Source organism: Bombina bombina, chromosome 5 (genome assembly GCF_027579735.1).
Source record: "Bombina bombina isolate aBomBom1 chromosome 5, aBomBom1.pri, whole genome shotgun sequence".
Taxonomy (NCBI): domain Eukaryota; kingdom Metazoa; phylum Chordata; class Amphibia; order Anura; family Bombinatoridae; genus Bombina; species Bombina bombina.
Window position 1 is genome coordinate 363,862,031 of NC_069503.1, and position 22,910 is coordinate 363,884,940.

General features: G+C 34.1%; 2 protein-coding genes and 1 long non-coding RNA gene across 8 annotated transcripts in view; 1 reads left to right on the forward strand and 2 right to left on the reverse strand.

Annotated features, from left to right (window-relative positions):
* LOC128660358 (uncharacterized) overlaps nucleotides 1-7,778 on the forward strand; it is a 29,156-nt gene extending 21,378 nt beyond the window's left edge. Inside the window, exon 2 of the long non-coding RNA XR_008402520.1 lies at nucleotides 7,508-7,778. This is a non-coding gene — a long non-coding RNA (uncharacterized LOC128660358). The remainder of the gene's footprint in view (nucleotides 1-7,507) is intronic.
* A 90-nt stretch (nucleotides 7,779-7,868) lies between these two features.
* Nucleotides 7,869-10,432, reverse strand: HOXA2 (homeobox A2). Its single transcript, XM_053714167.1, has 2 exons — nucleotides 9,260-10,432; nucleotides 7,869-8,833 (listed from the first exon to the last, which is right to left on the reverse strand). The coding sequence occupies exons 1-2, from the start codon at nucleotides 9,630-9,632 to the stop codon at nucleotides 8,106-8,108; spliced, it is 1,101 nt and encodes a 366-aa protein (XP_053570142.1). The 5' UTR covers nucleotides 9,633-10,432; the 3' UTR covers nucleotides 7,869-8,105.
* A 2,930-nt stretch (nucleotides 10,433-13,362) lies between these two features.
* The window catches only part of HOXA3 (homeobox A3), a 52,516-nt gene continuing 42,968 nt past the window's right edge, over nucleotides 13,363-22,910 (reverse strand). For all 6 annotated transcript variants that reach the window (XM_053714173.1, XM_053714170.1, XM_053714168.1 and 3 more), the window contains one exon: nucleotides 13,363-14,793. In XM_053714173.1, the coding sequence (XP_053570148.1) occupies nucleotides 14,021-14,793 (773 nt within the window). In that variant the 3' untranslated portion in view covers nucleotides 13,363-14,020. The remainder of the gene's footprint in view (nucleotides 14,794-22,910) is intronic.

A 22,910-nucleotide genomic window follows, 5' to 3' on the forward strand; every position in this document is an offset into this window, starting at 1 on the left:
TTATTTCAGTTCTTTTGATATACATCCATTTTAGCCAATCAGAGCTTGCTCACTGGAACTCCACGTGCACGAGCACAGTGTTATCTATATGATAAACGTGAACTAACACCCTCTAGTGGTGAAAAACTGTCAAAATGCCCTGAGAGAAGAGGCGGCCTTCAAGGGCTTAGAAATTAGCATATGAACCTCCTAGGTTTTGCTTTCAACTAAGAATACCAAGAGAACAAAGCAAAATTGGTGATAAAATAAATTGGAAAATTGTTTAAAATTACATTCTCTATCTGAATTATTAAAGTTTATTTTGGACTAGACTGTCCCTGAAAAGTATTTAGCCAACTCTACTTTTCCTTTCCACTGTGGGGCAGAAAGTTTTTTCCAGTTCCTAGCAATAGCTAATTACACTGCCATAAAAATATAAAATAGGAGACATCTTTTAGGATTAGGGATTGCTTTAAGGATAATATGTAGGAAAGCTATCTCAGAGGGCAAAGTCTGTATCAGGCATAGGTTATGGCATAATTTGAGTATTTTAGACCAGAATGACTGAATAGTGGAATGTGTCCACCAAATATGGTAGGTGTCTCCAATCTGTGTACATCCTTTCCAACACAGTGAGGAGCTAGAGGGAAACTTCTTATGAAGTTTAAGTGGGACAAGATGCCATCTAGTCAGGGATTTGTAGAATAGTTCATACAGTGTTATACAGTGGGTAGTGTGTTTGGTGATGGCAATCACTTCACTCCAGTGCTTTGGGCAATACTCCTGCTTCCAATCCACCTCCCAGGCTAGTGTGTATTTGGTTTTAGCGAGGTGGGAAGAATTATGTAGACAATGAAAATTGGTAAACAATGGAGACAGCAATAGAGCGCCTGCGCACCATCTATTCTCCCAGATGGTTGGGGGTCTAGGAGGGGGGGAAAAAAAACCATGCTTTCATAAGGGCTTGAAGGTGGAGAAGGTCAAAGTGATACCTACGTGGCAAAGAAACCTTTTCAAGGAGACCCTCATGTGTTAAAATCAAAGTGCCCTGGAAATAGTCCTCCACCATGACATTGGAGATCTCAGTCCCAGCCCTGAGTCTCGTTGAAGGAAGGCCGTAAGATAGTCCTCGTACTGGATGAATTGGAGGCAGGTGAGATGCCACCTGAGACTGGTGATGGAGCCTGAACCACATATCTCTGCATTATCTAACTATTTTATTATGGATAGGAATGGAACATAGCCATTTCATAATACAACCTTATATTCAGGAAACCTAAGCCACAATGGAAATCTACTTTGTCTATCATTATAGATAAAATTTTAAAAAAGTCCAAATTAAACTTAAAGGGGCAGTGAAAAACAATTTTTATTTAAATGGATGTAATAGACACTACTATAAAGAAGAATATGCACAGATACTGATTAAAAATCCAGTATAAAACCTTTTAAAAACTTACTTAGAAGCTCTGAGTTTAGCACTGTTGAGGTTAACCTGGGACACCCTCTGAAAGGGGCTGGGAAAACAAAAAGAGCAGACCCTCACCCCCTTCCCTGCATATAAAAAGACAGATAACATAAATAGAAGAAAGCAGTAGTCTGTAAACACATGTATACATCTGACGCTGTGGGGCTTGGTTAGGAGTCTGAAAATCATCACACTGTTATTAAAAATAAGCAAAACTATACATTGTTACAAAAACAATCCCAGATGGGCTATATAAATGGATCATCTACAAAACATTTATGTAAAGAAAAATCTAGTGTACAATGTCCATTTAAATTGACTAGATAGAATATGATTTTTTCAAACAACTTTCCAATTTACTTTTATCATCAAGTTTGCTTAGTTCTCTTGGTATCCTTTGTTAAAGAGTAATCCTAGGTGAGCTCATGAGTGTGCAGTTGTCTTTAGTCATCTGGCGACTGTTTATGCAACATTATTTATAGTAGTTTTATACAATGTTGCAGTCACCACTTCTATTAGCCTATCTAGTTTTACACTTCAATAAAGGATCTCAAGAAAACAAAGCAAATTTGATAAAAAAGCTAAATTGCAAAGATGTCTAAAATTGCATGCTCTATCTGAATCATGAATGTTTAATTTTGACTTTGCTATCCCTTTAACCCTTTAAGGACACAGCTTTCAGTTTACTCAATTGTTTTATGACGGAAAAATTCCTTCATATGTCCTTAAGAGGTTAAAGGGACATGAAGCCCAAACTGTTTACTTCATGATTCAGATAGGACATGCGATTCTAAACAACTTTGCATTTTACTTTGATTATCAAATGTTCCTTTTTCTCTGTGTATCTTTTATCTGCAGCACTATACGAGAGCAGTTTTCAAAAAATATACATTTGCAAGAGCGCTAGATGGCAGCATTTTTTCCTGCCATGTAGTGCTTCAGATATGTGCACGCTATCTAAGTATCTTTTCAACAAAGAATACAATGAAAACCAAGGAAATTTGATAATAGAAGTAAATTGTATGCTATGTCTGAATCATTAAAGGGATATTAAACAGTGCCCTTTGGTAAAAACAAATATGTTAAATCAAAGTAAATATACAAAGAAAAAGATTGTGTAAAAAAAAACTGAAAAAAAAACTTACTTGTTTTCTTGCAAAATAAGCACTTACAATTCTCAGTGTAGCCCCTGACCCCAGTATTTTAGGAGCAGAGGACTTTCAAAACCTATGTTTTTATTCTGTCAGTTCTGGGCATGAGCAAATCTGAATCCCTGTTATCTAATCTATTCACTCACCTAGAAGTTTTATGACATCAAGCTAAGATAAAACTTCCTGCAAAGGCCTCATCCTCCATGTAGGGCTACAACAGAAAGCACAAATGTAGTGTAACAAAATAAATAAAGGGTTAATAAATGAATAATGCATATTGCAACAGCAGAAGTAACTTAGTAAATAATTGGGAAAATTTATAGGACCAGTAAATACAGTAGATTTGCATAATCAACAGATGCATAACAAAAAGACACTGCAATAGCACTTAGTCTGAACTTCAAATGAGTAGAAGATTTTTTTCGGACAAATTTCAGTTATGTCCATTTCCACTCCTCCTGTATCATGTGACAGCCATCAGCCAATCACAATATATGTGTGCATATACAGTATGTACATTCTGTGAATTCTTGCACATGCTCAGTAAGAGCTGGTGACTCAAAAGGGTAAATATAAAAAGACTGTGCACGTTTTGTTAACGGAAGTAAATTTGAAAGTTGTTTAAAATTGCCTGCTCTATCAAAATCATGAAAGTTTAATTTTGATTTGAGTGTCCCTTTGAATTTCACAAGTCAGAATGATATAGAAACACTATAAAGGGACAGTAAACACTTTGTAATTACAAGATATTTCTGTTTTGTTGCTATAGAATAATACATCAGCCAAGCTTTAATGTTTTTAAACAAATTAACATCCTTTTTTACCGCAATTAGTTTTCAATAACCAAACTCCACCCACCATTTGCCTAATTTGAAGGAGCAAATCTGAGCTTTAGTCAGCAGACAACAAGGCTAGTAGTAACTATCATAATGTTAGTAAGGAGTGAATTGTTTTGCAGATATTATCTGATAAAGCCAATACGAGACATATATGTAGCAGACCTAGCCTTGAAAAGTCAGCAGGGTGCATTTTTAACCTCAGAGAATTTGAAATTACTCAATTTCAGAGATAAATTACACAAAAAGGATATAAAATAATGAAAATATAATGTGATGTTGTTTCATTATGCATAACTAAACATGTTATATTAAAATCTTAAAGGGACACTGAACCCAAAATTTTTCTTTCGTGATTAAGATAGACCATGCCGTTTTAAGCAACTTTCTAATTTACTTCTATTATCAATTTTTCTTTGTTCTCTTGCTAACTTTATTTGAAAAAGAAGGCATCTAAGCTTTTTGTTGGTTCAGTACTCTGGACAGCAATTTTTCATTGGTGGATGAATTTATCCACCAATCAGCAAGATATTAAGAGAATGAAGAAAATGTGATAATAGGAGTAAATAAGAAAGTTGCTTAAAATGTCATGCTCTATCTGAATGAATCACGAAAGAAAACATTTGGGTTCAGTGTCCCTTTAAGGGGACTGTACCTTTCAATGAAGTAAAGCTGTGATAAAGTTCTGTCTCCCTAAAAGAGCAAAATGCATGTGCAGCCTTCATTTCATATTCTATAACAGGCAAAAACAAGCAGGTCTATCATGCATATGAAAGGAGATTAGTGTGTGTGTTCACTAATAACTAATATGCTCATTAATTACACATTTAAATTAAATTGATAAAAAAAAATACATTTTTCAGTAGTGTAGTGTGTGTTATTTGCTGATATAGACAACTCTTGTTGTATTAGTGTAGGTGGGCAAGACTACACTAGTGTGGAGAGAACAGGCAAATATACTTTTTTACTTGTAAGTAAAACATATCTACTGTATACCATATATATATAGATTATCAATTTTCATTTAATATTATACGTATTTTAAACATAATATTATATAGATTTTTTTTTCTCCCTATAAAAACTATTTACCAATAACTGAGTTCCCATTACTAGTATAGCAATTTAAAGTATTTTAATGTCTTAAAGATATTTCGAACTGTTTCAAAGAGATATTATTTAAAAAGTGTCTAATTATAAATAACCCTGGTTTGCTTTGTCAGCCTAGTGGAATGTTTTCCTTTTTCACAAAGAAGTGAGGGAATTTTCCCAAAACAAATTAACATTAATACAGCTGTGTATTACATACAGTTCCTACAGTACTGAAGTTTAAACAAATCTTACTAATTCTTTATGTGCTTTATGTGTTTTTCCAATTTGAAGTCATGTTAGGAGATTTTACTAGAAATCATAATAGTTATGGGGCACATTGGCTGTATAATAACTTACTTTTGGTAATCAGGAACTATGGGTTATGGTGAATTGTCTTCAAATAATACAGAAATCTAAAAAGAGGTGTATTCAAATGCATTTCATTTGGCAGGAGCTACAATTGGTTTGAAATTAATTCACATAAAAAAAAAAAAAAAAACATTTAACCATGTTATTTAGATATTGCATTAGTCTGAGATGAAGAAAATGGCCTTCAAAGCCTTGCTTAGTTACTGCACACAGAAGGGCTTCAACGCTGCTGTGACGTCAGAGGAAGAGGCGTGGCATTCGTTGAAACATTTTAAACACTCTATTTACTAAAGTTTGTTGTATCTACACAGGGACTGCTTGTGTTTACTTAGACAACTTTTTAATGGACGGAAGTCTAAGCTTTGATCATGTGATTAGTTGGCATAAAAGGTTCTATTAATGAACTTTTTATTTTTTAAATCTCTTTTTGTTCTACTTTCAAATATATAAAATTGTATCTACATTTTCAAACCTCTCAGTGGAAACGTGTTGTAATTTATAATTTACTGAATTCGGCATGATATAGATTATTAACTTAAAATGACAAAATCGCATACGATCTTTAATCATTTATACTTTTACTGTCAATTCCTAATATATGTTATACGTTCAGCAATTGTAAAAATATGTATTTAATTTTAGTAAACTAATAATAATAAAAATGAAATAAGATTATGTGATTTATTACAATGAGACACGGACAATGTTAGCTTTACTTGATAAAAGAAAACTGGATCATTTAAAAACCCGGACTGGATTATTGTGTGTGGCATGGCCTGGATCTGTGTGCCACCATTTTTATTCTTCAGAGGTGGATTCCTTTAGGAAATTATTTTCTCTTATTCCATCTATGATGCATAAAAATGCTACCAGTATGTCTTGCAAGGCAAAAGTATCCGGCTGTAATTTGAGATCAACTCTGGAGATAATGCACTTGAATGTTTGATTAGTAAATGCTAAGAGTAGACTGGGGGCTAAACAACAATGCAACAGTTGCAACCAGTCTTTAAGAATTCACTTAGTTTCTGCTTTGCTAAAACATATCTAGTTGTCTATGCTGTTATTATTTAATAAAACAAGTTGCAATTTTAAATATGAAACACACACACATTATATATATATATATATATATATATATATATATAAACACACACACACACACACACACATATATATATATATATATATATATATATATATATATATATATATATATATATATATTAGAATTCAATTATCTGTAAGATTCCTTTACTAAAATACAACACATTTTGAAGACTTATTTTACAATTAAAAGTTGCATTTTTCTTTTCAGTTAACTTTAAAATGCTTCTAGAGAAAATCGAGCTGAGCTGATTATTTTTCTTACTCTATAGTCTTAATAACTTTTAGACTATATGTTATTTACGAAGTTTAAAATTAAGAGTTTGTGTTATTTAGTTTGAATAGTTTTGTGCTAACTGTGGTTTTGATTTGCATAGTAGGACCCAGCTTTTGTTTTACTGTCACTAACAAAGCCTAGGAATCTGCTGTTGAAAGTCATGCAGATCAATGCGAATTATAAAGGATATTGCACATAACTATGAAAGGAATGTGTCTTTTTATATAGTGATCTCTGTGGAATTCTTTTGTAAAATCACTTTATACACTTGAAAAATATTTTCTATACTATAAATAAATAAATAATTCAATAAATATATATTTGAAGTTAGTCATTTATATGCAAACTTATATCATGTTTCAATAAAACTGTCTCATTTAAATGTTTCTCATTTAATGTGTTGCTAAATATACTATTGGAAAAACACAGAATACATTCTATATCAATGTAATTAATTAGAGCGTTAAGAAAAGTAAATGCTAAATGTGGGTGACTATTAAATAATGATACTTGTTGAGTGTATCTAGAGGTCCAGTACTCCCCTACAGACACTAATGGGACAAAATATGTGCTGCAAACCCTGCTCTGATTGCTGCAGCCGCAGTTAAGCCAAGATGTTGTTTTAATAGAGCAATAAAAATGAATTATGGCTTGAACGCCTTCTAGTTTAAAGCTTCTGGATGGAATCCCCAGTCCAGACTAATACGTAACCATTTTTTTCTTTATTTGTATGTGCATTGCTGCAATTGATCTCCTTGATGACATTCTCATTCATAGAAAGCATTTGATTTATGAGTTTAGGAAGAAATGCATCTAGCACAGATTACAGAAGCAGCCTCCAACTAGTTATGTACAGCAATAAAAAAACAAACAGCTTCTTCTATGGGATCACTCTCTTTACAGTGTGTGTGTGTTTATATATATATATATATATATATATATATATATATGTGTGTGTGTGTGTTTATATATATATATATATATATATATATATATGTATATGTGTGTGTGTGTGTTTATATATATATATATATATATATATATATATATGTGTGTGTGTGTGTAGGGATTGTATCTTATTTAATAGCAAGTACAAGAGTTATTTAATTTTAACACGCTGTAGCAAAATAATTTGTACTCCCTTAACTTATATTATACTAAATAAAAACTGGAAATCTACAAAAGTTACGGTTGCAATTCTTTTTTAATGATGTTTTCTCTTTGCTCACAGATTGTTTTTCCTTGCAATCCTCATAACAAAGAACTGAAACTTCAAACTGGACAAAGAATTTATTTATAAGTTAAAAGTGCTTCAAAGTTTGTTTTGTAAATGTTTATGATGTTTTTACTGCTTTTTTAAAATTGAAACCTTTTATGGATAGATAGATATATTTAAAAATATGTTTTGCAATATATAATATTTAATGTAACAATATTGTAACATCGTATATAAAATATATTGAAACTAAGATTTATAAATAAATATGTATAAATATTAAATATTATTACGTATTTTATTTCCTTTTCTTGATGTGATTTTTTTTAAATCTGTTGATATTTAAAAGAGTGCGAGCTTGATAAGAGACAGGGAATAAAAAAAAAGAGAAATAGTAATTTATTCTACCAAAAATACTTATTTCACAACGCATTCTAATGTAATACAAAAATAAAGAGAAAGTGAAATACATTTGTCACTTTCTTAGAGGCCTCAGTTATTGCTTTTAATTGTCTTTTCGAACAGATAAAATTTAAAATATTAGTTACTGAAATGGATCCCGGGTGCTGCTCAAACCAGAGATGAGACAAAACAGCAAAATATATTTGTTGCCTCAGTAGCTGAGATGTTGCAAGTCAATTGTGGTAAAAGTATCTGTAAAAAAATCAAAACTGTCTGCAGAAATATCTACAGGACTGTCCAGAGATCCTGGTAAACTGGGGGAAACTGCATCAGAAAGCTGTAAGCAGGAGTCAGCAGAGAAAACATTAAAGTCAGTTAAAGAAGCCACATCAAGGGCCTCAGGACTATCATTGTTCAGGCCAGCTGCACAATCCTGACTCATTGTTGACAAGCAGTTGGGCGACTGGTGCTGAAAATGTCTAAGATTTTTGTCATTGCTTGATAAAGGCGATACTGGGAAACTTTGAGATTCTCCATTGTGTGTATTTTGAGTCTGTTGTTGTGATAGAGCATTTTGTTGAAAACTGTAGCTGTCCCTCTCCAGTAGTGCACCAGAAACACTGTTCAGGGCTTGTTCAAACAGGGATTTTTCTTTGTCATCTTCACTTTTCTCAGAGTCATCTAGATTTTTAAATTTCCCATCCCCATTCTGGTTCTCTTTACATTGGTTCTGTCTCTTGTGCTTCATTCTCCTATTCTGGAACCAGACTTTTACTTGTCTCTCTGTTAGGTCCAGTAATGCTGCAATTTCCACTCTCCTGGGTCTACACAGATACTTGTTGAAATGAAATTCTTTCTCCAGCTCCAGTAGCTGTGTATTGGTATAAGCAGTCCTTAAACGCCTGGACCCACTGCTGTTATCCTGGAATTCTATAATTTCTATGAAAAAAAATCCAACATACACAAGCATCAGTAATGTGTACATATAATAATATATCATTATAAATATTTCCAAACACATCTCTGTATCCAGTGTAACAAAATGGCCTCCCAATATGCAGTAAACTCCCATCGTAAGGGAATTATTAGATGGAACATAATGTAAACATTTATAAACAAGATATTTCTTTGCTGTTAGATCTAGTATATTAAAATATATTTATTTGATAATTAGCAGACAATATCCACTCCATTTCTCTTGTAATTGTTTTGGATTAGCATCAAAGATAAGAAGCCATAAATCGGTGAAATAAATATCCAATTCAAGTAATTAAAAGTTATTATAAATGCACAGAAAGATAAGAATAAATATGCATGGTGGTTTAATTACCCAGGGTGATAAGTAAGCAGGCTGCACACACTGACCTTTGTGGTGGCTGAGGCAGGCTGCGGTGGTTGGGGTAGAGGTGGCTGGAGGCAGAGGGGGTTTCTTGGAGGCTTTTTTTTCTTTCATCCAGGGGTACTCCGGAGGCAGGGAGCCGGCTGGCACTGGGCTGCTGCTGCTGCTGTTGCCATTGGGGCTCTGTTTTGGTCGGTTGTGGCGAGGGTGGCTGCTTGGATTCAAGCTGGGGATGGTATGCTCAAAAGGAGGAGGAATAAGTGTCGACTGTGAAAGCGTCGAGCTCTTGATTGATGAACTTTGAAATGTATCACCGACAGGGGGAAAGGATGTCAGGCACTCAGCAAGCGACGGCTGACTATTGATAAAACCAATCTCTCGCTCAAATTCGTAATTCATGGCCCTCAGCTCAAAGCCTTTTAAAAAGTTAGCCCCTACTTTTAGGTTTAAAGGCCCTGTAACTACCAGAGAGAAAAAAAATCATAAAAATCCTTTGCTAGTGTTTTTTTTTTCTAATTCACTGATTACAGCCGTATGGGGACTGTGCTACTATTAAACTATTGAATTCATGGAGACAAGGTTGAAATTGGACCGAATTGGCTGTCACATGATTGCTCCTGTCCAATGACAATTTGGGGTTTAATCAAAAGAAGCCACTGTCTGTGTGATTGATCCAAAAAGTCAAGAAGGAACGCCTCATTATAACCAGCAAGGCTTTTATTTACACTTTATTCTATTAATATAGAAAATCTCCACAATATACATTTTTAATATATTTTATCTCCTTTATTTTTCAACTGCCTGAGCCTGTAGCTCCAGCCCTCCCACTCTCCCTGCATTGTCTCAGAGTGTCAGGCAGCCTTTTTCACCCCACAAATCATTAAAGAACCAAATTCTGACGCCTTAAGTCATTAACAAACTAATCCATTAATCTTCAAAGTTTTGACACCAAAGATCCAACCATTGCAGATAAATAAGTTTCACAGAGGCAGACTGTAGACTCATTTTGCACTCTTTACCTTGGGAATGCGGTTTAACTCTTAGCATTACACTGCTGTCAGCTAGGTATTTTTTATGTATTTTATGTACTGTACAGAGAACAATTGGATAGGCACACAGCCCATTGTTACTAACGCTGGCACATATGGGAAGCGTGAGGATCATTCTTTCTGCGGCTTGGGAGAAATTACTATAAGGGTAAAATGGCTGACCATTAGAAAGAGGTACATTAATATATATATATATATATATATATATATATATATATATATATATATATATATATATATATATATATAGGTATTTACATGTACCATAAATAGGAAGAATAAAGGTGAGTTATTTTATTAACAATGCTTTGTTCTCTCAATAGATACTGCTAAATGTTATTTATGACTTTAAACTATATTGCTTATTTAATAAATAATTTTAGGATTACGTGTTAATCGAGATGCAATAGACTGCATTTAAGTAAGATTTGTATGTGTTTTTATATATATATATATATATATATATATATTTATATATATATATATATATATATATATGCACATTAGTAATATATATTTTTTAAATATATATCTATCTGCTTATGTTATATATATATATATATATATATATATATATATTTGCACATTAGTCATGTCTTTCTTTATAGTTATAGCTTGCTTGTACACTAATTCAATTGCTACTTTATATAGCTTATGTGTATAACTGCATACAGTGAATAAATAATCACTTTCATTCATTGAGAATGACCAGTGATTGCTTTAGTCTCATATAAATATGGATATTATTTGCAAAAATGAAAACAAGTCAAGTTATTGGTTAGACCTTATACAGTATTTCGGCATATTGTATTATACTGAATCTAAATTTTAGCCTTTAGACATGTAAACGCAGTAGTTAAATGGACGGTTTTTAATTTTCTTGCTGTTATTCCAAACAAAGCTGGAAGGAAGTCTGTGCGTGATCAATCTTTCTTGCCAAATGGTTTGACAGCTTCTGGCCTTAAAGATCACATTTAAAGCTTCTTGTTTCTTCCCAGATCAAATGTTACTGGGAAAGCAGTTTGAGAAAGAAATGCAAGTTAAAAGGACATTTTACTTCACTATCTGCATTTGTGAACTGGGGTATTTTCAGTAATACAGGTATGGCACCTTTGCTTTTGTCTGATGTTCACACAGTGTCTTGTAAAGGTAAACGACATTTTTTTAAGTAAAATATTGGGATATGAAGACTGCATCAGATTTGCAGCTGTTGTGGTTCTTTGTTAGCAAAATGTGTGGGTGAAGGTATTCTGCAAACCAATAGTTCCTTGTTATATAGCTAAAGCATTAGAACAAAGCAGTGTAGTGTCTACATGGGAATAAAGAATCTATGAAAATTTAGGGCAATAAGATATAAATAGCTAAATTCTTCTAATGAAATTCCTCTTAAATTGTACACTCATATTCCCAGCACAAGCAAATTAAAATAAATTTGACTACTGAAAGGAATATGTGTCAAATGACATATGGCTACCAGGATCAGAGTCTTAAAATTATACTATTCTCCCTTGAATTCAAAACACATGTCCTTGAGTATAATCTGTAAATAAAATATTTCAGATGTGATATATTTTTATATATATGGAAGCTGCAATTGATTTTTAATACCTTGTGCTAGATCATTGAGGTTTTTTGTTTGTCTGTTTTGTTTGATGTTTAGCTTTTACCGTTTTCCAATATTTTTTTTATTGCAGTCCTAAAACCATATCTATTTTATATTTAGAGAAAAAAACTGAATGAAATGTAACACTTAAAATAATTATTGAGAAATTAAGTGTTTACCTAAACATTGTTCTCATAATGAAATAGCGAAATGTTAGGCGACAAAAAAAATCTTAACATTTCATTAACATTTTTTTGTATTAAGCTATTTTTAATGTTACTATTTATTGTTATTTTAGCATTTAATATTTAAACTATATTTTTTACAATGTAAAATTATGTGTTTTTTTGTATTCTATATTCGTTTATCATTGCTTTTTTATGTAATGTTTTCATACTTCCCAATTGTGCTTATATATGTGAAACAGTAAAATTAACCCTGAACCTGTTAAGGGTTTCACAGTTAATATTTTTATTGTTTACAGGAAATATATTAGAATAAAAAATATCTATGGATAATAATAAGTAACTGGAATTTATATTATATGCAGGAAGCACACAGAGGTGTCTATCTATTATATATATATATATATATATATATATATATATATATATATATATATATATATATATATATATATATATATATATATATATATATATATATATATATATATCACACACATATATGTGCATGTGGGTGGGTGGGAATTATACACAAAGGCACTTATTACATAGGCGATGTTTAATTACCAGAATGTCTGTCTATATTTCTATCTATACATACATACTATTTATTAAAGATACATAGATTAGTATATTTCCTAGACTAACGTTTATGGCATACACATTGGAATGTGTGTTCTTTATATGATTTTTGTTTTCCTTAACAATAAATCACCCATTGAAATGTCTATTTTCCCACTGGAAGGAAAAGTGTAGGAGGAAAGTGCACAATTTCATTCAAAGAGCTTTCCCTGAAGAGGCAGAGAAGCCATTCCATGAAAACAGATGCCTGAGAGAGGGGGCTGTATATTGGAACACAAGGAAGCGCTCAACATGGCGTAAGAGGCAATCAGCACTCAGCTATTACCTACCGGACCTCCATTATCAGCCATCTTATCAATCACTGGCAACTGCATTTAAAGAGATGTTGTCCAACACCCTGTCTCTGAGCTGCTTTTTCCTGCCTTCAAATTGTGCTCTTTTTGGTAACAATATACAATAATGTGCTTTAGAGCTCATAATCTCAGTCATTTAAACTGCATCCTGTTAAGATTTCAGACTTAATTCAAAACTATTATTATTATTTGTATTATTGTATCAATTGTTTATATATATATATATATATATATATATATATATATATATATATATATATATATATATGAAATGTATTGTGCTGTAAGATGTGTTATATTATTTCATACGCACGAATTTAAAGAGACTTTTTTTGCAGTAAATATACAAAATGTTAATTGTGTTCTCTTCAATTTTATTGCATTTTAAAGAGAATGATTCATTTTAAACACCAGTCCCTGTATGTTATTTTGCCATCAAAGAAAAGGCCCATATCATGACCTGAAAATGGAATATATTGTTTATAAATATGAAAAGTGGGATAAATAAAATGTAAACAGTTCATTTTTTTGTTGTTTTCAGAAAAATAAAGGAATAAATTAACCTTAATAAATGCTCCAGAATACACACATTATATGATTTACACGTATTGTTTATGATCCATGGTAAACCCCTGTTCAAGCGCTTTTTTGATTTTTGTCTAGCAATTAAAGAAGTGCAATAATAATTTAAATCCACTCCCTATGGGAAAGGAAATGTACGAACAAATTCACATTTAAGATTTCTTTTCCATATAAAATTTGTTCATATACCCTGTTTGATAAAATGTTTAGAAATAAAACATACCAAATGTTCGCTTGAGATCAGATCCAAGACAAGAGATTATGAGATACACAATGTATAAGGCAGAACCAAAATAGAGAGCAATTCAAGCAATGGGAATTGCAGTAAAAAATGAAAATAGAAAAAAAGTATATAAGATATAAAGAGGGAAGGGAGTTCAATTTAAATACTTAAAAATATTAAATGGGCTTCTCAACAACTTATTGTTGTCCATTACAAATGTGTTAACTTGGGTGCTTCCTGGATCCTTCCCTGAGAAGTATGGTGAGCAGATAAGTCTGTATATGTAGGATGTGAATCACAAGGTCCATGGTGGTGACTGCTATTCATAGCTCCAGGTCCACTGTAGTCCATGTTACCAGGAGAGGAATGAGACATATGAGTTAGGCCAAATATGGAGGGCCCATTATTAGTCATGGTTTCCACATAGTTCCCCCCTACATAAACGGGGCTTCCCTGTACATGAGGATTGCTATAACCACTAGCTTGGAGAGGGTGGGTTTCATACTCAGGGGTAACTGCAGCAGTCCCTGTGTATCTCTTTTGATGAGGAGGACAGCTATTATGTGGGCTAGGATAAGGGGCAGGCACACCATATGCGTTAGGATGGGGCTTGTTAAAACCTGGGGGTGACTGAGGCTCATAAGGTACACTGTTCACTAACGAATGCATAGAGTTAAGGTATCCTCCAACCCCAGAGGGTGTCAATGGGCTCCTGCAGGGTGACTGTCCTCCTGAAGAGGTCATCATGGCTTTCCCTTTCTGATCCTTTTTGTATTTCATTCGCCGATTCTGGAACCATATTTTGATTTGCCTTTCAGTGAGATTAAGCAGATTGGCCATCTCCACCCTTCTTGGCCTACAAAGGTATCTGTTAAAGTGGAACTCCTTTTCCAGTTCTACCAGCTGAGCGCTTGTGTAAGCAGTGCGGGCTCTCTTGGAAGAAGATTGTCCCGGAGGGCTTTTGTCCCCAGCACAACTCTCACCTGCACAACGCAGAAAATAAAACATCAACAATCAAAATGTTGCAATTTATTTTAAATTGTAATGCATATTTGTTTACACACACACACACTGTCAGGTTAGGAATAAACCAGATGACTGCATTTTGAAATAATTCTCATAGGACTACTGCTACTTATATTTATAATACATAAATAAAAATAACACATACATATACCTTATGTATACAAATGCAATAGAAAATTGAGTTCATATGATATTGTTCTACTCTAGAAAATGTACAATCTGATGCATATAATCACAAGCTAACTACAATGAAGACATAATATTGGCTTTGAATCAGTTGTATATAATACAATCATTTCCAGGTCAATCATGGAAAGCCTATCATTCTGAAAATCACAATTTCTTGCAGTGTGATAGAGTCTGTCAATAAATTGCACCAATCAACCTTTGTTCACATTTTCTATTTACTGTGAGGTCCGCCATGTTTTTCTCTGGTGTTTTTATTTCTCAAGAAATGGCTTGGTGCATTATGGGTATGGTAACCAATAGTTTTTAAACATAAGAGCTCATCTACAACTAAATAGTCTCATTTGTTTTATTAATTTATCAAACAGCTGCAGCCTTCCAAAGAATCCTTCTTATAAAGAACAGTCTAATGAGCAGGAAATGTAGCTCTGACTGTCACTCTTTACATACAGTACCATTCTACCACATGTTAACTTTCAACCCTCTCATATTCCTCTTATCTCTAGATGGGTAATCTCTCTCTCCCGTCACACTCTATTTTTCCTAGAACCTATATCATATTTTTTTTTAAATTTCTTATATATACTCTCCCTGGACCCTAAACACCATTCATTGCAATATTGTCTATTACCATATATACATGTACATGTCCTGCACAGTTTTATCACCCATTTTTTTCTCAAAACACTGCACTTCTCCCCATGTTTCCCTTTTCATTCATATTAATTATATTTCATATACTGACAGATATTAATTATATTTCATATACTGACAGATACCACTCTAGACTCTCTATTTTTTTGTTATTCTATGAAACTAGCTAACTGATATTTGAAGTCATTTCACATCCTTAGTGAATTAGTGCCATAGGGAAGGGAATTATTTTTCATGCACGGGCTTTGTATGAATGTTAAATTAATTTAGCTTAGAATCACACATATTCATTGACATCGAGTCACCTAACAGCTTTAGCAAAGCAGTCCTATATGAAACTGAAAGGATTTTCCACAAAACTGCTTTTTTGTGAATTTAGCCATCCTTCCTCTATACACCCTCTCTCCCACGTTACATAAACACACACATAAGCCTTTAATATGCATTCATAATATCACATTTGTACCCCTCCTCGTCTCGTTAAAACATCAATTTACTTGCAAACACACACATTTCACACAATACTTTACCAAATACATCAAATGCATATATACACCCTTACTAATACATAATCACACACACACACATAAATATATATATATATATATATATATATATATATATATATATATATATTTACACATATGTATATATACAATATACATTACACATGTTTGTCTCTATTACACATACATTTTTCCTTTCCTTCATTATCACAAAAAATAATAATAAAGAAATCCCGGAAAAACAAATAGTGTCTTTTCTTAACATTTTCAAAACATAATATTCCTTCCTCATTTCTATGTATACAGGCATATCTAACCAAGTTAATAAAAAACACACCATAGCAGTATATGCCACCCCTCTAAACAGTCTATTTCACTCTCTTTCAAACATAAAGACATTTACCCCCCCCCTCTCTCTCTCTCACATGCATCTAAAAACATACTGATTCTCTCTCATCTTTACACACACACACACTACAGTCACAGGCACACGCACACTCACACACACACCTCTCCCAATCACAACTTTTCTAGCATACTACCTACCTAATTAGATGGAGGTAAGTCTATCTGAGATACAATTTGTTATATAATACAATTACATAATGATGTGGAATTGTTTATATAATATATAATGGATTTGAATTCTGCTGAAATACTTAACGTTTATTTTTCTTGTGTGTATGTCACTTAAAAACATACACAGATATATTTTTTAAATGGCCCATGTATGTTTTCCTACAATTTCAAATTCATGTCTGATTGGAATACAGAAATACTTATTATAAATATTCCTCTTTTGCCACTTCTAAACACAATTCCAGACAATAATACACAATTCTAAGCAGGCATCTACACAGTTTTAAGGAAGCATACACACACTTAGTAGGCATACACACAACTCAAAGCAACCATACACACAACTCTAAGCATGCATACACAATTCTATGCAGGCATACACACAACTATAGGCATGCATACACATCTATATGCAGGCATACACACAACTCTAAGCAATAATACACAACTATATGCAACCATACACACCACTGTAAGCAACAATACACACAACTCTATGCAGGCATACATACAACTCTAAGCAACCATACATACAACTATAGGATACCATACACACAACTCTAAGCAACCATACACACACATTTAGGCAATCATACACACAGCTCTAAGCAACCATAAACAAAACTCTAAGCAACCATACACACAACTATAGGCAGACATAAACACAACTATAGGCAGACATACACACAACTATAGGCAGACATACACACAACTCTAAGCAAACATACACACAACTCTAAACAACCATACACACAACTATAGGCAATCATACACACAGCTCTAAGCAACCATAAACAAAACTGTAAGCAACCATACACACAACTATAGGCAGACACACACACACAACTCTAAGCAACCATACACAACTCTATGCAATCATACACACAACTCTAAACAAGCACACACACACAACTAGGCAATCATACATACAGCTCTAAGCAACTATACACACAACTCTAAGCAGACATACACACAACTATAGGCAGGCATGCACACCACTTTAAGCAACCATACAGACAACTCTAAGCAACTATACACACAACTCTAAGCAAGCATACACACAACTCTAGGCAGGCATGCACACAACTCTAAGCAACCACACACAACTCGAGGAAGGCATACACAGAAATCTAAGCAACCATACACACAACTCTAAGCAAGCATACATACAACTCTAAGCAGGCATACACACAACTATAGGCAAGTATACACACAACTCTAAGCAACCATACACACAACTCTAAGCAAGCACACACACAAAACTAAGCAACCATACACAACTCTATGCAGGCATACACACAACTCTAAGCAAGCACACCCACAACTCTAGCCAATCATACACACAACTCTAAGCAAGCATACACACAACTTTAAACTGACATTCACACAACTCTAAGCAAGCATATACACAACTCTAAGCAACCATACACACAACTCTAGGCAATCATACACACAGCTCTAAGCAAGCATACACACAGCTCTAATCAGACATACACACAACTGTAAGCAAGCACACACACAAATCTAAGCAACCATACACACAACTCTAAGCAAGCATACATACAAGTCTAAGCAGGCATACACACAACTATAGGCAGGCATACACACAACTCTAAGCAACCATACACACAACTCTAAGCAAGCACACACACAAAACTAAGCAACCATACACAACTCTACGAAGGCATACACACAACTCTAAGCAAGCACACACACAACTCTAACCAATCATACACACAACTCTAAGCAAGCATACACACAACTTTAAGCTGACATTCACATAACTCTAAGCAAGCATATATACACAACTCTAAGCAACCATACGCACAACTCTAGGCAATCATACACACAGCTCTAAGCAAGCATACACACAGCTCTAATCAGACATACACATAACTGTAAGCAAGCACACACACAACTCTAAGCAAGCATATACAATTCTAAGCAAGGACACACAACTCTAGGCAGGCATACAAACAACTCTAAGCAACCATACACACAACTCTTTGCAAGCATACACACAAATCTAGGCAGGCATACACACAACTCTAAGCAAGCACACACAAAATTCTAGGCAATTACACACACAACTCTAAGTAAGCATGCACACAATTCTAAGCAAGCACAGACAACTCTAGGCAGGCATACACATAACAAGCATATACACAATTCTGGACAAGTATACATACAATTTTAGGCAACCAAGCATACAAATCCAGGCAAACATACAAACAATTCCAGGCAAGCACACACACCATTCTAACCAAGCACACACACCATTCTAACTAAGCACACACTACAAGTAATTCCAGGCAAGTCCACACACCATTCTAACTAAGCACACAACACACACAATTCCAGGCAAGCACACACACCATTCTAACCAAGCACACACACCATTCTAACTAAGCACACACTACAAGCAATTCCAAGCAAGCCCACACACCATTCTAACTAAGCACACAACACACACAATTCCAGGCAAGCACACACATCATTCTAGCTAAGCACACAATTCCAGGCAAGCACACCCACCATTCTAACCAAGCACACACTACACACAATTTCAGGCAAGCAAACACCATTCTAAATAAGCACACACTACACACAATTCTGTGCAAGCATAAACACAATTCTAAGTAAGAACACAAAACACACAATTCCAGGAAAGCATACACATCATTCTAATTAAACACACACTACACACAATTCTAGGTAAGCACACACACACACCATTCTAACTAAGCACACACCATACACAATTCCAGGCAAGCCCACACAACATTCTGACTAAGCACACACAACACACAATTCCAGGCAAGTACACACACCGTTCTAACTAAGCACACACTATACACAATTCTGTGTAAGCATAAACACAATGCTAAGTAAGCACACAAAACACACAATTCCAGGAAAGCATACACATCATTCTAATTAAACACACACTACACACAATTCTAGGTAAGCACACACACACACCATTCTAACTAAGCACACACCATACACAATTCCAGGCAAGCCCACACAACATTCTGACTAAGCACACACAACACACAATTCAAGGCAAGCACACACACCATTCTAACTAAGCACACACTACACACAATTCTGTGCAAGCATAAACACAATTCTGAGTAAGAACACACCACAAAAAAATCCAGGCAAGCACACACACACAGTTCTAAGAAAACACACACACACCAAACAATTACAGGCATGTAAACAAACAATTCTAAGTAACCACACACCACACACAATTCTAGTCAAGCACACACACGATTCTATCCAAGCAAACACTACACACAGTTATGGACAAGCATACAAAATTCTAAGTAAGCACACATCACACAAATTTCTAGGTAAGCACGGACACAATTCTAAGTAAGCACACACCACATACAATTTTAGGTAAGCACACACACAATTCTAAGAAAGCACTCAAGGCAAGCATTCACAAACAACTCTGGTCAAGCATGCACACAACTCTGGGCAAGCATACACACAATGCTAGGCAAGCATACACACAGTTCTGAGCAAGCAAGCAAACACACAATTCTAGGCAAGCATACATACAATTCTAGGCAAGCATGCACACAACTCTGGGCAAGCATACACACAACTCTAGGCAAGCATACACATAATTCTGAGCAAGCCAACACACACGCATACACATAACTCTAGGCAAGCATACAAACAACTCTGGGCAAGCATACACACAACTCTAGGCAAGCATACACACAATTCCAGGGAAGCATACACACAATTCCAGGCTAGCATACATACAGCACTAGGCAAGCATACACACAACTCTGTGCAAGCATACACACAACTCTGTGCAAGCATACACACAATTATAGGCAAGCATACACACAATTCCAGACAAGCATACACACAACTCTAGGCAAGCATACACACAACTCTGGGCAAGCATACACACAACGTTAGGCAAACATACACACAATTCTGAGCAAGCAAACACACAATTCCAGACAATCATACAAACAACTCTGGGCAAGAATACACACAACTCTGTGCAAGCATACACACAATTATAGCCAAGCATACACACAATTCCAGGCAAGCATACACACAACTATAGGCAAGCATACACATAATTCTGAGCAAGCCAACACACAAGAATACACACAACTCTAGGCAAGCATACACACAACTCTGGGCAAGCATACACACAACTCTGGGCAAGCATACACACAACTCTGGGCAACCATACACACAATTCTGAGCAAGCGTACACACAATTCCAGGCAAGCATACAGGCAACTGTAGGCAAGCATACACACAACAATGGACAAGCATATACACAATTCTAGACAAGCATACACCCTATTCTAGGCAAGCATACACACAACTTTAGGCAAGCATACACACAACTTTAGGCAAGCATACACACAACTCTGTGCAAGCATACACACAATTATAGGCAAGCATACACACAATTCCAGGCAAGCATACACACAATTCCAGGCAAGCATACACACAACTATAGACAAGCATATACACAATTCTAGGCAAGCATTCACGTAGTCTAGGCAAGCATACACAATTCTTAACAAGCTTACACACAATTGTAGGCAAACATACAGGCAACTGTAGGCAAGCATACACACAACAATGGACAAGCATATACACAATTCTAGACAAGCATACACCCTATTCTAGGCAAGCATACACACAACTTTAGGCAAGCATACACACAACTTTAGGCAAGCATACACACAACTCTGTGCAAGCATACACACAATTATAGGCAAGCATACACACAATTCCAGGCAAGCATACACACAATTCCAGGCAAGCATACACACAACTATAGACAAGCATATACACAATTCCAGGCAAGCATACACACAATTCCAGGCAAGCATACACACAACTATAGACAAGCATATACACAATTCTAGGCAAGCATTCACGTAGTCTAGGCAAGCATACACAATTCTTAACAAGCTTACACACAATTGTAGGCAACCATACACACAACCCTGGGCAAGCTTGCACACAATTGTAGGCAAGCAAACACACAACTCTGGGCAAGCATACAAACAACTCTGGGCAAGCTTACACACAATTTTAGGCAAGCAAACACACAACTCTGTTCAAGCATACACACAATTCCAAGTAAGGACACATCAAACACAATTCTAGCAAATCAAACACACATTTCTGGGCAAGCATACACACAATTCGAGGCATGTGTATACACAATTAAAACCACTAAATAAACAACCAGGTTTTCTGCAACCGAAGTAAAGCAGCGGTCTCTGGCTTGTACTATAAATCAACCGAGATCAATGGGGCCTCAGAAATCTCTCTGATATGCTGCTATATTACATATTACTTTGTCTCTCAGTTGTGTATGTGAGCTCAGACAAGTCACATATGATTTTGTAATTTTTAATTATAAAATTAATTTAACGATCATGTCAGAAAAGAATACAAGTATTCAACATATTAATAAATTGTAATTGTTTCCTTATTTGTTGGAACTTAATTACACTGATTCATTTTATATCAAAATTAATTGTCATTTCCACAGCTGGTAAATATGCCTGGTTACTTGTTGTCTATATTAAAACTAAGACATTTCATTTAAATTTTATTTTAATATAATATACAAGAAAAAAAATCAATATATGAATGCATTCAAAAATAATTATTTTAATTTACCACACACATTATGTTTATATATATATATATATATATATATATATATATATATATATATATATATATATATATATATAATATGTGTGTGTGTGGAATGTTAATATAATTATAATATATTTATTATGGCTTTTTTTCTAAATAAAAAAAATCGTATTTTTTTTATTTTCACACATACACTTAACAGATAACATTATCGTATTACACAATTATGACAGTCAGATAAAATCATTGCTAAATCTATGATTATTCATATGTGAAAACAAAGTTTATTTTCCAGAAGCAAGTTTTATTTAGAAATATCCTTTGGAACCACAGATGCCACAGAAATAAATGTTATATGATAACATTTAAAACAACAATTAAGAAAATATATTACCATTCTCATATAATATAGCTTTTATGTTTTTAGTATAGTGCTCATATATACTGTAATATCAAATAAAATGACATTTTTGTAG

What these genes read in the sequence shown, in the direction of transcription:
- HOXA2 (XM_053714167.1), bottom strand. Translation starts at nt 9,632, where the DNA reads ATGAATTACGAATTTGAGCGAGAGATTGGTTTTATCAATAGTCAGCCG. An exon ending in CTGCCTCAGCCACCACAAAG is followed by an intron (nt 8,834 to 9,259) that starts GTCAGTGTGTGC and finishes TTTTTTTCATAG; the next exon opens with AAATTATAGAATTCCAGGAT.